We start from the raw sequence: 16,455 nt of genomic DNA on the forward strand, positions 1-16,455 counted from the left end.
GTCAAAAAACAAAGGATTTCTTTCCTTTGGTTAGAATTCTTTGGTTTCCTTCTTCTTTAATTAGCTTTTTTTTTTTTTTTAAGGGAAATGGCAAGTACCTTTGACAACCTACAATTTGTAGGCGTTTTCAGATTAAAGTCGTGAGCTTCAGTGGAGAGGGCATGGGATTTGGAGTCAAGACTGTAGGATTATGTTTTGGCCCCCCACACTAGCTGCTCTGTCTTTAATGTGTAATGCAAAATATTTTTCTTATTTGATTGATCTATAGAATGATGAACATTGTGATGCCTGTCACATAGCATTATTATGAAGATTGAATTAAATCATACATATGAAAATGTTCTAAAAATGTAAAGCATATACAGATATCATTTTTTAAAGTTGAAACTCTTATGTTCGTAAAATAGTTCTTTGTTCCAAATGACATTTCTCCCTGCCTAGTAGAACAGTGAGATTAACACAGCTAGATAAGCTTTAAACTAAGATAATTCATTAGGAATTTATTTCCCCATTATTGATTTGAAGACACTAAATGGCATTTAGTATCTTTACATCATATTTGACTTAAACTAATATTATATGGCTGTAGTCATGAACCATTAAATCAACAATATGTGCATTATAGACTAAAAACTTAACTTTCGTTGCATGGTAGCACACTGTTCATTATGAAGCACATATGAGTAAATGGATATGTGAGTAAAAAGCAAGTTTTTCACTTTTGAGTAGGAGACTTTGGAAATTGATAGCTAAACAGACTATATGTCCTTAGCTAAAACAAACTAACGTGTTTATGATTTTGATTTAAATTTCTGGGCAATTTTACTGATATCCTCTATTGTTAACTATTTGTGTTTGTGTGAATTGACTGACTCACTATGTCAGAATTGTTGAATTGGCTATTTGTTTATAGTAGTTTTTCACAAAACATACTGTCTCAGGAAGACCAAGTTTTATGGGAAAAAAAGTTGGGAAATGAGACATGATTGATTTTCTTCGTAGTTAGTCATAAGACACAATAGCATATTCAGATCTCTGAGAAAACTCGTCATACATAAATAAGCCTATTTAACCCTGTTTAACATAGACGTTCTGAAGCATTTTTTGGTCCCCCAGAAAATGTTTTTAATAAAATGTCTATTAGCTCAGAACCGGAAATGCTGTTAAACACATACGATCTGATGTTTTTGGAAGGACTTCTATGTGTCTTGCTCGTCTGAACCTTCCACTAAGGTCACATTATGCTCATAGGAAGAATTTCATATGTGCCCATGATGCTGAATACATTTCTTGATTAGACAGTTATCTTGGGGACATATTTAATGTCAGTTGGCAAGATTAAGTTCCTTCCTGTTAGGCTGCTATATGATACAGACATTTATTTAATCCTCAGGGTTTTTATGAGGTATAAATGTGCCAAGTGTAAATGAGAGTTTTTAGGTAATACAACAAAATGGGGGCAAAATACAGAACAAAAAAATTCCTTTCATTGAAGCACAATAATAACAAATAATAAGAAATATACGTACTTAACAAATCTGAGTTCATACCTCACACCATGTATTGCACTAAGCTCTTTTGCAATATGGTCTCATTTAATCCTTTCAGCAGCCTCTCTAGAGGTAAATATCTCCATCTTACAGAGGAGGGAACTGTGATTTCTCAAGGATTTCTTAACACACATAACTGTTAAAGCCAGAACGTGAAGATAGGTGATTAGGTACTTTAGAATGCACAATGACCATGCGTTGTGGCATTTAGAGCTCAGATTCTGCTCCGTATTGCTGAAAATTATTATGGGAAGAAGGCTAAACAGGCTTTCTAAGGAGTAAAGATTGGGGAGGCACACTTTAAAAAAAAAAAAAAATCAGAGGCTAGTCTGAGAGGCGGCCAAAAGTCACTGACGGAAAACTTCTGGGCTTTGGCTGGAACCCAAGCTCAATGCTCATATGTGGAAATTCTTTGGAGGCTCCTCTTGCCTTTGGAACAACCCATCAGAAACTAAATTATAACAAAGACCTTGTACCTTTTACAAGCTGAATAGTGAACCAATTGTTCCTTGCAATATTCTGGTCTCTTTAAAACTGGGAGCAATTAAATAGGAAGACAGAAAAGCCAAGGAGCGAACTGCGTAAGATATTCAAGGAGCAAACTGCATTCAGGATAAACATTACTGCATTTAGAGAATTCTGTGATGAGATGTGAATCACATATCAGTAAATCATTGGACAAATGCTTTTTGAGTGTTTACTAAGTCGATCACTCTGGGTAGAGAATAGTGAAGTCAAAAGGAAATAGCATTCATTGTTCAGGGAATCCAGAGAACTAGGTGTGTACTTCAGATTTTGCCTTTAATTATCTTTGGATTAGTGGATGAGTCACCTTTTATCTACAGAGGCACCACAGCAAGCATTAAAAACAACTCTAGAGCCAGGGGCCTAGTGTGAGCCCTGGTGTTCCCTACTTATTTGCTATGTGAGCTTGGTAAAGTCATTTAATTTCTTTGTGCCCTAGTTCTTGCATATGGAAAATAAAATAATAGTATCTGCATCACATCACAGGATTTTTATGAACATTCAGTTAACACATATAAAGTGTTTAGAATGGTGTCTGTGATGGAAGAAGTGCTATGTGTCAGTGATGATTATATTATTATTTTGTGGTTACTATCATCACTACTATTTTCATTCTCTTTGAGCCTCAGTTTCTTCAACTAGAATATTAAAGTGTGAAATTAAATGATATTTAAATACATAATTTCAGGTTTATACACATTTATTGAACTTAGAATGGAACTCTTCTAATGATTTGTGGGGTGTTTTATGAGTACAAAAAGTATGAAAATTAATACAGGCAGCAAAAAGAGAAACAAAACAAACAGTTAAAAAACTTTGTGTTTTAGCAATCAAAGTGCTTTTTATTAAGTATTGAATACTTAAGGATGTGGAGTTTGGATGGAAAGCAGCCTCTGAGTCTTTTCAGAAGTTGTGACATTTGAATAGGGATGATTAGGAGGTTGCCTGCTGAAAGAGATAAGCAAGGCAGTTGTTAATCATAGCAAATACTTATGAAGTACTTACTATGCCAATAATATTCCTAGCACTTCACCAGTATTGGTTTATTTAATCCTCGATTTGCAGATCAGGAAACTATTGCATAGAGAAGTTAAATTACTTTCCCATGATCATAGTTGGTGAAGTTGTGATGTAAAGCCAGACAGTCTGGTTTCTGAGGTAGTACTTTTATTCCCTTTGCCTTAATTGTCTCTGAAAGGCTTGAAGAAACATATGAAATTACTGGGAATACTTAGAATATTGAGTAATTGCATAGGGTTTTAGGATAAAATGGATTAAGGGGAGATAACTAGGGATTTGAAGAAACAGTCTGACCATTATTTTAATAATATAGATACTTGTGTAGTTGAGCAACTAGATAAGAATGGTTACCATAGTAATGGTGAAGAAGCTTTGAGGGGACATGGGGAATCAGCCTCTTTGGGTCGAGGACCTTTTTGAGCATCAATTAAACTGTGAGGTTCTCCCTGTAAACTTGTGCAACATACAAAATTGCCACAGAATTTCAATAAATTCACAAACTCTTTAATTTATCTGATGCTTTACACAGCTTGGTTTTCCTCCCTCGTAATAATTGTATGCTTTCTTAAAAAACTGCAGTTTTTCTTTACTTTGTGTTTTGTGTTTCCTTTTGTTAATCATACTTTTTAATATTTCTCTTTCTTTAGATGCCTGTCCTTTGATTACTAACTTTTACAAAATATAAATTTGGCGAGTTGTTGATGACCTAATCAACTTTGTATCCACCCTGAATGAATGTACCTAAATAAATGATTGCCGTGAAATTTCCGGTAATTTTCTTCCTTTGTTCCTTGAGTAAAATGGTGGTGATAGACCTTGCAGCCAGTATGTAGTCTCTACAGTGATCAACATTGTTCTGTTTGTTTATGAACATTTGTTATTTAAATGGCCGTATCTTGGATGGGAATATTATTTGCATTAAAAAGAAAAAAGAGCAATCCTATTTTCAAAATGCACCTGAAATGGCCTCTTGTGAAGAATAGTATTCAAGATTCTGTCTGCTTCTAGGACAGACATTTTTGTCTCTTGTGCATGGAAACCCTTAGGGTAATTAATAGTCTAGAGGTAAGGGACTTCAGAAGAGGCTTTCTTACTGATTATCCTTTGTTTTGTTTATTATTTGGTATGAATAATAATTGGGTCCCCCTTGGCTATGTGAGGAGTAAGCTTTATCAATTCCTATGAGAAATTGCTCTAGTAAAATTCACATGCTATTTAGGATTTTGCTTTATAAAAAAATACAATCTAACTTGGCAACTTGTTGAGCTGAACTCAAATTTATCTTCCTCAAGTGATGAAAACCAATTGTTTTCTTTCTTTCTTCTTTTTCTTTAATTTTCTCTGAACTTTTATTGCACTTTGGACTGTATAAATTATTTTTTTTGTAAAATTATTTCTTTGTACAAATGTAAATCTTCTCAAAAATCATGATATTATGAAGAGTAATATCAGAAAAACAACTTCATGGGTTTCTCTGTTTACTCAGACTTTAGGCTTATAAAAGGAAGTTATTTTTAGTTTGTATTTATGGAATCAATAGAATTTTTATGATATTTTTCTTTCTCCAGTCTAATGTATATATTCTATATATCATTTCATAAAATATACCTACTACCTAGAGTATTAGCAAATCAAAGACTATATTGAGTTTCATTAAGAATGTCTGAATGTACTCTTTTGGGAATGAGGACTTTTTTTATGATTTGAATTTTATTTCAAAAGGAATTGACAATATATAGAAACCTTTGTGTGCTATGATCATGGAAGGAGATAATTCACTGAGAGTGAGACTATCATATTAGTGGACATAATAATTTTTTTTAAACATTAAATCAGTTAAAAATTCTATTTAATGAAAGTATATCAAAATCATGTTACCCTTTTTCCTCTTTGTAACAGTGTATTGTCTCTTTTTCTGGATTAAGAGACATGTATGAAATGTGGAACGTATACCATCATAAAGACCATGGATAAGCCCTGATGTTCCCCAGGGTTGTTGTGAAATATAGAACTATATACATGTACGTTCAATTATGCCAGACCATCGTCCTTTTCTCTTCAATTTATTGAGAATGGCTCTATTTCTTTCCTGTGGAGTAAAGGGCATAGATTTTGTGGTGAGCGTTCTCACCCTTGCTCAATGTTTCTTTTAATCTCTAGGGTGAGTGATTGTACTATAGTTGGTGAGAATGATGGGAACCAGAACTCTGAATAAGTGGGATATTATTATGTATCAAGGGACTTAAAACACACATACACACACATACACACGCACACATAAGAATAATATACAATAGCTGGTGTGTGTGTGTGTGTGTGTGTGTGTGTGTGTGCGCGCACGCGATACTTTTGTCAGGATATAGCCTAGATCTTATATTTTGCATTAACTTGGTGGTAGTTCTACATTTAATTATAATTATTTCTTGAGTGGGAATTTAAGGCAAGGAATGATTTTAAATATTGTCATAAAAAATATACCATATTTCTAGTCTGCCAGTTATGAACTCTGCACTTATATCTTTAACAGAAACACTCATAGTGCTGCTTAAATGACTCACCATCATGCCTAAATGAGTGTCTTTACTTTGGACAGTGACAAATTTATGAAACTGAAGCTTTTTGGATGTTTTGGGGAAACATAACCCAAAGTCATATATCACGGGGACGACGTCGCTCTGTTAGTGTGTATGTGCTTAGCGTGAGTTAGATAACCTAGTTTTTAGCTATTCTTGGCAGCTGCATTTCACAATAAATTTTTCACTTGTGTTTACTAGTACGATTTGGATTTGCTCTGACTGGTAGTTGTAATTCCTCAAGAAGATACTAAAAAGAGGGGAAAGGTGGCCTTTCTCCTGAACTGCTTCTAACACTGAGGATGCTGAGAAAGTGACAGTCTAATAAGTCTCAGATATCTCAAGTTTAACAATTAAAAAAACCGATTTTTACTGACACATTCTTCAATAAGTATATATTAATGGCACTTTTAGAACCTAGAAAAATGTTCTTTTTAAAGGAAATATTTTAACTGCTTTCTTAAATTTTATGGCATAGTACCTTATGAGCTTAAAAACACCAAAGCACTATGGTACTGATGCAATATTATTTTTGTTGTTATTGGGTGCATTTTACATCACAAATAATACATTTCATTGATAATCCTATATGCATAAATGGGATTAAAAACATTTAGTACTTCAAACTTTTTGTAGCGATTTTTTTTCTTCCTCTCCTTTTCAGTTTTCTTATGCTCACTTTTAGATGATATCTATCTGTTTCTTATTTGGATGTGGACCGCTAGCTCCCACCCCACCACCTGACATCCATGGTCTCTATCTTGTAATGAGTACTTTAAAAGAGATATTTGTTAAATGAAGATTTCAGTGTCTGAGTTATTTTGGCTATTGACTATCTTTTTTATAATTACACACTTTTAGATCTGAACGAGGCCATTTTTTTCCTACTCTCTCTTCTTAAACAACTAGTACCACAGGAATTTTACTCATATTCTGAATGAACAAGAAGAAAAAAAAATTTCTATATTTTTTTGACTAATTCAAAAACACATTGATCGAATATCAAATGCTTGGGCATTAGACTAGACTCTCAAAGGAACTTGATTGTTAATTGTTGTTCTACTTAATCATTCTGATGTTTTTTGAGTTGTGAGGGTTGATTGGCTCATTTAAAGAGTGAGATTTGGCATTATCTGTAAATTTTCAGTTGGCATTGTAATCCTGGCAACCTGTTGCCCTCATTATTTGAGAATCTCTTTTATGCACAAAATATGCTTCATGTAAGTGGAATATTCTTAACGACGGCTTTTTATTGACTAAGGGAATGCAGTCTGTTGCAGCTTTATTATGAAATTGGCCATTTTCCACTTGATAGATTAAGAAATTCCTGTTTGATTTAAAATCACAACTGATATACATTTTAAACATAAATGAAAATGAAGTTTGAAAGGATACAATTATAGGTGGTATTCACTAAAGCATTCCAATTTTTAAATAGTTATGTGAAGATTATGACTTGAGAAGTATATATTTGAGGTACTAAGCATTGAGACCTCACGTATGCTTCTGTATTATTCATGTGAGCGGGAGGTTCTTAGACATTGCAGACCAGAGGGAGTGGATGAGAGCAGATAAGTCTTCAGAGTGGAGCAAACAGTGTAAGCAGTACTGAAAGGCCCAGAGGACCTGATGTTTCCCTATGAAGCCTGTGGGGAGTAGGGAGCACAGAGCCAGGGCAGGGGGAATTACATGTGAACCTGGGAGTTTAGCTCCTGCCCCTTGGCTTTCAGGAGGGTGACTCTGAGGCAAAATATTTCGATCTTTGCTTTACTATGGCACATAGATATAAGACTTTCTGCCAAATTTATTATTTAAAACAATCATCTTTGATATGCAAACATGGTAGCATCCTTAAATTGCCACTTAGGATTTACATTATTTGGTATCATTTGGGACATAGATTTGCCATTTCATCAAGACCTTTCAAAGAAGAGAAAATGTATTCATTTAAAAAAATTACTCTGTTGCCTGTAGGTGTTTTAACTGCAGGGGATGGGGACTGTGGGTGGGCATGTGGGCACAGAAATAGTGTGGGCAACTAGAGCTAAATGATGAACTTGAAAGGAAAGAGCAGTGTGTGGGCATAGATTGATTTTTTTTTAAACATCAACTTACAAGTTTAAGATTGAAGACTAAGAAGGGAAATATATTTTACAGGTTTGCTATTTTTAATACAGAGATTTCTAAAGTTTATATTTATTAAGGAATTTCTGATCAAATAGTTCCAATATAGATTAAATCCTTGCTTATATTTCATGTCTTAGGCCACAGAGTTGAGGATTTCAGAATGGTAAAATATCTTGGGTTAAATAAAGTTTTAGAATCCCTGGGTAGTCTTCATTTCTAAGAGATAATTATCATGTTCAAAGGGACCTGCTCGCTTGGGAAATAAATCCAACTTGCCTTCAAGTATCTTGTTTGTTTCCTCATTTTAATCTGCTCTTGTGACATTTCTCCAGAGAAAAAGAAAATGTTTAAGGCCAAAGATAAATAAAAAGCCCTCTGTTTAAGCTTATCCCAGTGAGTAGAATTTTATGCATTACTGTAAGTTTGCTATTCTAGAGATTACTATAAGTGCTATTTGTTGAATATATTGCTATAATCACTTCATCCTGTGCTGAGATCCAGTATAGTTGGTCTACCTACTTGTATAACTGAATATAGCTGGCTATATATTTTTTAATTAAAAAAACACTATAGAGTAGACCCTTATAAAACAATACATTTTCAATTATCGTGAATTAAAATATTTTAAGTATTTAGCTTAAATACTTAAAATATTTGACATTTAATTAAAATTCTTAGTTTAAACATTCAATATTATCTATCAAAACCAGTAAATATAATTTTGCTTCTATCGTGTACATATATAAAATAATTTAATTGGTATGGCTCCCATGTTAATCGCTGGACTTGTGCATATATCTTCTTTTATTAACAACAAAAAAATCAGATCTTATTTAAGCTTTTTTAATAATGCTGAAATATTTGAAACTTAAAGCTTTTGTCAGTCTTTCATGTTGAATCATTATTACATAATTCATTACGTAAGCCACTTTCAATTTTTCTACTAATTAAATAAACTAACCAAAATATCAAAACTTCCAAGGGGTTTTGTGATAGAACTGCCTGAGACTACGTGTGGAGGTAGTTGTGGCCTGTCACCTATTCCTGTACCCTTGAGTTCTTAGCCTCAAGGATGCATAGTGACTAGAGAATGAGAAAAACTTTACCTGCAAAGGGTAAGAGGTAGCTATATATCAGGAAGCATGTTGAAATGAAAATAATTTTGAATTTTAGATAATAAACCCTAATTTGTATTATTAAGTTCTCATTTTCATCTATTAATTATTAATCCTTTGTCATTAGAATGATAATTCCTTTAATTAGTGTCTGATCTTTCTTAAAGAATTGCTTGTAGCACATTTCAGATTTAGGTTCAGAAAGTACGGTGTGTATAATAACTTACTTATTTCGTAAGCCAGGGGAAAAAATTCACTTATTTTAATAAATACTTTGAGTACCACAGTGCCCTTTTATTGATAATTTTGGGATGGTACATAAAACACCATTGTGCTACATTTGCATATAAACATTTAGGACAACCAAATGAGGTGTTCAGTTTGCTAGTGAAATGATCGGTACACAGACTGTGTCTAATGATTGAGTACATTGAAAGCTCAGTATTTGTGTGGTATTATTCAAGGGGTGGGTAAAGAGGTCTCTGTTAAAGTGGACAAGGTCACCATAGCAGTAGGGCAAAGCATACCAGTAAATTAATAAATTGGAGTTTTATTTATAGACCTACTGTGAAGAATTTTTTTTTAACTTAAGTAGGACTGGATATTTCTGTTTACAAAATTAATATTTGACTACACAAGATGGGCAACCATGTTATAAATTGACAGGCAGTAATATCTATAATGAAAGCTAGAGATGTTCAAACAAACAGGTGAAATTTATCTATAGGAGTAGCATAAATAGGACCCTAACAAATAAGTTTCTATAGTTTTTCTTGGAGACTTGCTGTGGTTGATTTTTAAGCTCTCTCTCCCATAGACAATATGGTTTGCATATCTTTGCATATAGACATTATATGCATGAATGAATATGTATCCCCATACTGATAAACCCGGAAGAATATAAGCCAAGCCCAACTGCTCAATGTTTGAACCCAAATAAAATTTAGTGAAAAGTCACTAATGCTTCTTTTTACAGATTCCGTCATTCTTTATTGAGAATTAGGATCAGATTTCACATATTCTAATGATGATGATAGAGTTACTTCTGTATATTATAGCTAGAATATTGTATCTTACAATGAGCATGTTCTGCATTTTATTACTTATCTTTAAAACAGAACCTCATCTTCTGGAATCATCTGAAAAATTAGATATTTATTATATACTTTAAACGAAAGAACTGTGCAACTACATCTAAGAGTGTCTATGAACACAGGTATAACCCTGAGGATAGAGAAAGACATTATTCTTACTGTTTACATTGTCTCCTCCTTTTTTAAAAAAAAATTTTTTTTTCTTCACTTTTGCAGTTTAAACACTTTTCCAGATACTCAAGAAAAAAGTAATAATTATACTACATGATAAGCTTTTCAGAGTCTGGTCTGCTTATGTTCTCCGTCGCTCACTTCGCTCTGTCCCTTCTCATAGCCTACCATGCAATACGGGGTATGGTGGGTACTTAATAGGTGCTCAATGATTGATTGGTTGGTTGATATGGTTTGATTAGAATAGTAGTTTGTGACATATACAGATGTCCATGGGGAGTAGATGGAATGCCAATCCGTGGACGTCAGGCCAGAATGTGTTTTAAGTTGTGTCTGACATGCGATACCCTAAGCTGTTCTCTTAACATGTGCTGACATAAGTTACTTAGACAGTCCTTGTGCAGACAGTAGCCACATGAAATATGGGATGAGAGCTGTTTCTGTACACGTTCTGATTACAGAGAGGGATGATATAAATGTGTCTGGACTTGCAAAGACATTGCATCTGCTGTGGTTGATTGACATTGTGGAGCTTGTTCGGGGGCAGGGGAAATTAAACTGCCTGGTGTCTTATATGCCTTTACTTATGATATAGTTCAGTGAATCCAAATATGGACTTCACATTAGTATACCCTGGGTTTCTTTAAAAACATGTCACAGCCCAGACCCTTTCCATAGACAATTTAGATCAAAATCTCTAGAGGTTGGGCCTGAGCACCATTTGTTTTTAAAAGCAATTCCAATGTGCAGCCAGTTTGGAGATAGTTTGAAGCTTTATAGGAACCAAAGCTGGAAGAGAAGAAAGATTTCACTCACCCTGTTCTCATTTACTTGCTGAGAAGGATGTAACGCTGTTCAACAATAATCTAATAAGAAGCCATTTGTGCAATTTTAAAAGTTCTACTGACTCAATTAAAAAAGTAAAAGGAATAGGTGTAATTAATAGTAATAATACATCTTATTTAGCCCAATATATCCCAAACTTTATTATTTCAATTTGTAATCAATATAAAAAATTAATGAGATTATTTTACATTCTTTTATTTTTTTCCTTTGTGGCGTGTCCTAACTCCAGTGCATTTCATAGGCTTGCAGCACATCTCAGTTTGTACTAGCCCCACTTTTCAAGTGTTCGGCAACCATACATGTATTGTCACTTCCCTACTGGATAGAGCAAATCCAGAGGGTGAAGTGCTGGAGTACAAACCAGGAGACTGAAAGTTTAGTGTTGGTTTTGCCACTGACCTTTGACCTTGAACAGTTCACTTATCCTCTGGGCTTCGATTTCTCTTTAATATGAGGGGTCAGGAATCAGTCTAAATTTCGAGTTTTCTAATTTTGCTCCAAAGAACCCAAGGTTTTGTGAGGCATCCTAGGGGAGGAAAGAGGCAAGCAAGCTGCTTTAGGCTCTTTTTCCCTTTGGATATCCTTGAATTTCCAGATATCATTTTGTTTGAGGAAAAGAAAAACAACAAGCTTGTTTTCAAGCAAAACAAAGTTTTGAAAAAAATCACTAAACTAAATGTTCTTAAGTCCGTGATTCTCTCTTGTCAGCATTTATGACGACAGTTACTCCAGGAAGAGGTCAGGCAACTGGTATCCTGCTATTCCTCCCCGTGAAGGTATCACCATGACAATGATTCTTGGATATTTCCTATCGAATAGCAGAAATCCTCTCAATAGTGGCTTAAGTGGCTCGCATTTGAGGAAGAGAAATCTCAGATACTCAGAGTAACAGCAGACCACTGTGGTTAATAAGGCACACAGTGGTTATCTGAATCTGACAGAGCCTAGATTGCAGGAGAAGACCCCTGACTCTCTCTGAGGAGTGGTGCCATAGTCTCAGAACTGAGGGCTGGGAATACCCTGTCTACAAGGCTTTCTGACTCCCAGTGTTTTTCTCTACTGGTGAATGCATAATTGACAGAAACTTCAAAAATTGGTATATAGATGCCAGTAATGGGGAGACACATGGTTTTGGTTCCCAGACTCGTAACCTTTTTTCTGTATCAGATAGATGAAATCTCTGGTGGCAACAACAAATAGAAAAGAAACAATACCATATCCTGTTCATTGGAAATCAGTCTCTGCCAGATTTCCACTGTCAGTGATATGGGAACACGATCCTAGTCTAGTATGTTTACCTTTTAAAGCCTTCAGTGGTGGTTTGTCAGGAGTCAATCAAGGACTTGCATATCCCAAATTTTAGCCACTTGGCTGTTGTGTTTGAGGGGAAAAGATGTTGTTGAGTGGGAATTGTGAAGTGGAGAAAGTTGAGAGGGTTTCTATTTTTAGAATGCTTCTAAAATATTGTAGCACCATATCTATTCTTAATAGATAATTATAAGAAAATTCTTTTAGAAAGTGTCAGCGCAAATATCATCAGTTATTTCTGAATTTTTATTAGCATGCGCAAACTTAATTCTTCTAGTCTCAGCCTGCTCATGTTTCAATGAAAGCAGTTACTAATACTCAAAGCAAATGAGGGAAGGGAAAATCCAATTTTATTGTATCAAGCATAGCTATTTTACAAGTTAATGAAAGAAGTGTTTACTAAGCACATTGTATTTTTTGGTCGAAGTATTTTTGCTCAATATTTGGCACAAGTCTGCATGTAGGACTCTAGGTGAACAGAGAAAGCAAATAAATGTGACCTTTGTAAGGCTGGTATTTTCTTTATGAAGCCAAAGGGTGCACAAATACACAAATATTAGCCTGCTCTTAATTTTGTGCCAGAATACTTCTCTCTGGATGGCAGCATCTCTGTGTTCGATCGTTGACATCGTCACTGCTCATCTTGGTTCCCTGCGTGCCTTACCATCTGTTTAACTGATAAAGGGTCCCATCTCACCAGTGTCCCTGTCATCCAACTGAAAACACAGCCTCTGATTGGCCTTTTTCCTCTTCTCATTCCTGTTTATTTGGAACAAGCGCCAATATCTCAAAGCAGGTGGCTTTACCTTAGCCAATTACCTAGGATTAGCAATTACTGGAAGGCAAAAAAGCATGGAGCATCTGTTATTGCAGTAATCTTTGCCTTGGAGAGAGTCTAGGGACTTAGAGAAAGTCTAATGTATGAAGGTGATGCCTCCCTGGGGTGCTCCCTTTTGGCCTCTCACCTTCTTAAATGCGTGGGCTTTTTCAAGTCTAATACTTTAGTCTATCTTAGTTTAATAAAGCTAGTTAGTACATGAGTGGTAGAGACCCAGTGCTTTTATCTGCCTGACAGTAAATCAGCCTTCGATGTCCCCACATTTCTTGTCTGATGGTACTGCAGAGTTACTTAAGCCTTTATAGTTCTCAGACTCATATCTTGGGAAGTCACTTAAAGAAAAATCAGCTCTTGTTTTTACCCCATGTGTCCTTTTGAAGTTTCTCCCTTTCCATCGCCCCTTGTCCTAAATCTAGGGAATTTTGAGGAGTCACCAGGTAAGATTTTTTTTTAATTTCAAACTGTATGTGAAGAACTAAGTAAAGTAATGTGGCCATCAACAAGTTTTCATGTTTTCTTAACAAGCATCTATGTTAGTCAGGCAAGAAAAAGCGGGGGAGAGGATGTGGTTTCATAGTGTAGCGGCAGCACGTCTGCTTTACACACAGAAGGTTCTGGGTTTGCACCCCAGTAGAGTCACAGTCCATCTTCTACGGCCATGCCACCCTGAATAAGCCTCTGATGTCTGATCTCAGAAGCTAAGCGGGATTGAGCCTGGTTAGTACTTGGATGGGAGACCACCTGGGAAGACCAGGTGCTATAGGCATAAATAATAATAATAAAATGTAAAAAAAAAGAGAAGAGGGAAAAAAAATCTAAATACCTTAAGTCTTAATGACCTAATTTTCTTCTTTTTCTTTTCTTCATCAAATTCTTAAATTTTTTTTTCTTATTTCAGACTACGCTTTGGCATATACATCTTGTCTTTCATCTTACCTCACATTTTGTATTATATATCTATTCTAATAACAGCTGCCCTTGAATAATTTTTTTAAATAAAAGCAATATTTTAGGAAATACCTCTCAGTATTCATTAGAATTTCAATTCTAAAATGCGATTTGCTCATCACTTTTTAATTATTAAGCACTGTCTTAAGTACTTTCTGGGAAGTAAACTAGTGCAGTTGTTAAAACAGATACTCTGGCATCGGACTGCTGGAGGATACTCTCAGTGGGCCTACATATAAATCTCTATGTGATTATCTTGGGCAAGGTGCTTAATATTTTTGAGTATCAAGTTCCTCTCTCACAGTAATGTTATGGGGACTAAAAAAGTTTATATATAAACATATGTACATAGGGTTTACTCATCTTACAGCTTTACTGTTCTGTCTGACTTTATTACCCAAACATTGCCTGTCATAAAATAAACACTCTCTACATGTTAGTTACTACTATTACTATTTACTTTAGTTATTATAACAATCCTCAGATAGATATAATCCCCACTTTACAGGTGAGGTAACAGAAAGCGTAGGAGGTGTTTTAACTTGTCCAGGGTCATTCAACTGGTGAGTGAGCAGAGCCAAGGCTTGTCCCGGGTTCATCTGACTCAAAAGCCATATGCTCATCCACTGGGTCTGGCTCTTCCACTTCATTCTGGCAGCATAGTTAAATAGATGGGCTTGGAAGGTTAGGAAGTTCAAACATGCATCCACTAGTACAGGTTCATTTCCTCGTTTTTTTTTTTTCTCTCTTAAGTAGTTATTTCCCTTGCATAACTAATCTGTGCTATTAGATTGCACAAAATTTCTTGGCCTAGTTCTACCATAAATCTTGCTTCTTTGAGACACTTTTAGGAAGTAAGAGGGCCAGGATTATCCCTTAATATATATATATATATATTTTTAAGAGCGGAATCATCATAAGGAAACATTCTTATGTATGTAACATAATGCATGTGGCAGATGAAAATTACATGAAACTGCTTTTAGGCTCCTTCCAGATGTTTCTAACAGACTTGAATTGTCCAGTAAATGAACCCTCATGTGAAATAGAAAAATAGCAAGTTTCCCTCACTAAAGGGCCTTTTTGGTCATTTATCATAAATTTAACCTTTATGATATCATCTCTGTCCATGGACTTGGAGATGTCCTGGCCCATTATAGGTGTTTACTGACCTTCTCCCCAGTGAATGACTAAAGAGAAATGTCTTCACAGATGTGAGGAATTGACAGTAGCTACAAGAGAGCTTCTTCTTACTGTTAAGAAGGCATGGCAGGTGTGGGAAAGAGAATGGTTGGTTCTAAGTCTGAGCAGTAAGTGGCGTTTGTCATTGTTTCATATTCCTAAATATCTGTGTCTCATCCCTGACATCATACTGTCCCCTCACTGTTCAGGATGTTCCTTTGGTACATACACATACAAATTTTGATTTCTTATTCAATATTCTGTACATTTTTGCCTTCTTGCTCTCAGAGTCCTGATCTCTCTTTAAACAGTGAGTCCATCAGTTTACTCAGAGATGTGACTCAAAAGGCAGATCTGGTATCCAGACCTTTTCCCATTTCTCTAATCCCAGTGGAGGAGCCTGATTCGTAATGCAGAACCATCTTTGCTCAAGCTGATTATGGTTAGATCTATAGGAACTATTTCATTTTGCGGAATTGATTACTGCTTAATAGATACAAATCTCCCTTTTTGTTATTAACTCAGCATCTTCTAGATGCCAGAGATAGTGCTGGACAAATAATAACTGTAAATTTCTTTTCAGCTCTCACTTTACATCTAGAATCAAAGAGAGTTTCAATTCTTGAGAACCCTCGATCATTTTAATTTGGGAAACTTTCTAAATACTGTAAATAGGTGGTGATAAGGATAGATATTTAGTGGTTTTATTGAATTGTTTGTTGTTCAGTTTTGGCTAACAGAAGAATTTAACTTTTTCTCTTTCAGCTGTCCCATTTCCTCCAAGTCACCGGCTTACAGCAAAAGAAGTGTTTGATAATGATGGGAAACCTCGTGTGGATATCTTAAAGGCACATCTCATGAAGGAAGGCAGGCTGGAAGAGAGTGTGGCATTGAGAATAATAACAGAGGGAGCTTCAATTCTTCGACAGGAAAAAAATTTGCTGGATATTGATGCACCAGTCACAGGTAGGTCCTGAGGATGGAGACCGCCCACTTGTACCCATACTTTGTTATTTTTAACATCAAATCAAAAGTCCAGTGAGTCTTTTAAGTAAGCTTATCATCCTCCCCTTTTACTGTCAAATCTGTACGTTAAACTAAAGATACTCTACATATATACAAATATTTGTATTTCATGCATTAAATGTCTATAATATT

At 35.1% G+C, this 16,455-nt stretch overlaps 1 protein-coding gene and 1 pseudogene across 4 annotated transcripts in view; both read left to right on the plus strand.

Moving 5' to 3' along the window:
- Positions 1–16,455, plus strand: part of PPP3CA (protein phosphatase 3 catalytic subunit alpha) — a 277,450-nt gene that overhangs the window by 120,615 nt on the left and 140,380 nt on the right. For all 4 annotated transcript variants that reach the window (XM_016159034.2, XM_016159033.2, XM_036227665.1 and 1 more), the window contains exon 2: positions 16,063–16,263. In XM_016159034.2, the coding sequence (XP_016014520.1) occupies positions 16,063–16,263 (201 nt within the window). The remainder of the gene's footprint in view (positions 1–16,062; positions 16,264–16,455) is intronic.
- Positions 13,816–13,933, plus strand: LOC118608741 (annotated as a pseudogene).

Source organism: Rousettus aegyptiacus, unplaced genomic scaffold (genome assembly GCF_014176215.1).
Source record: "Rousettus aegyptiacus isolate mRouAeg1 unplaced genomic scaffold, mRouAeg1.p scaffold_m13_p_10, whole genome shotgun sequence".
Taxonomy (NCBI): Eukaryota; Metazoa; Chordata; class Mammalia; order Chiroptera; family Pteropodidae; genus Rousettus; species Rousettus aegyptiacus.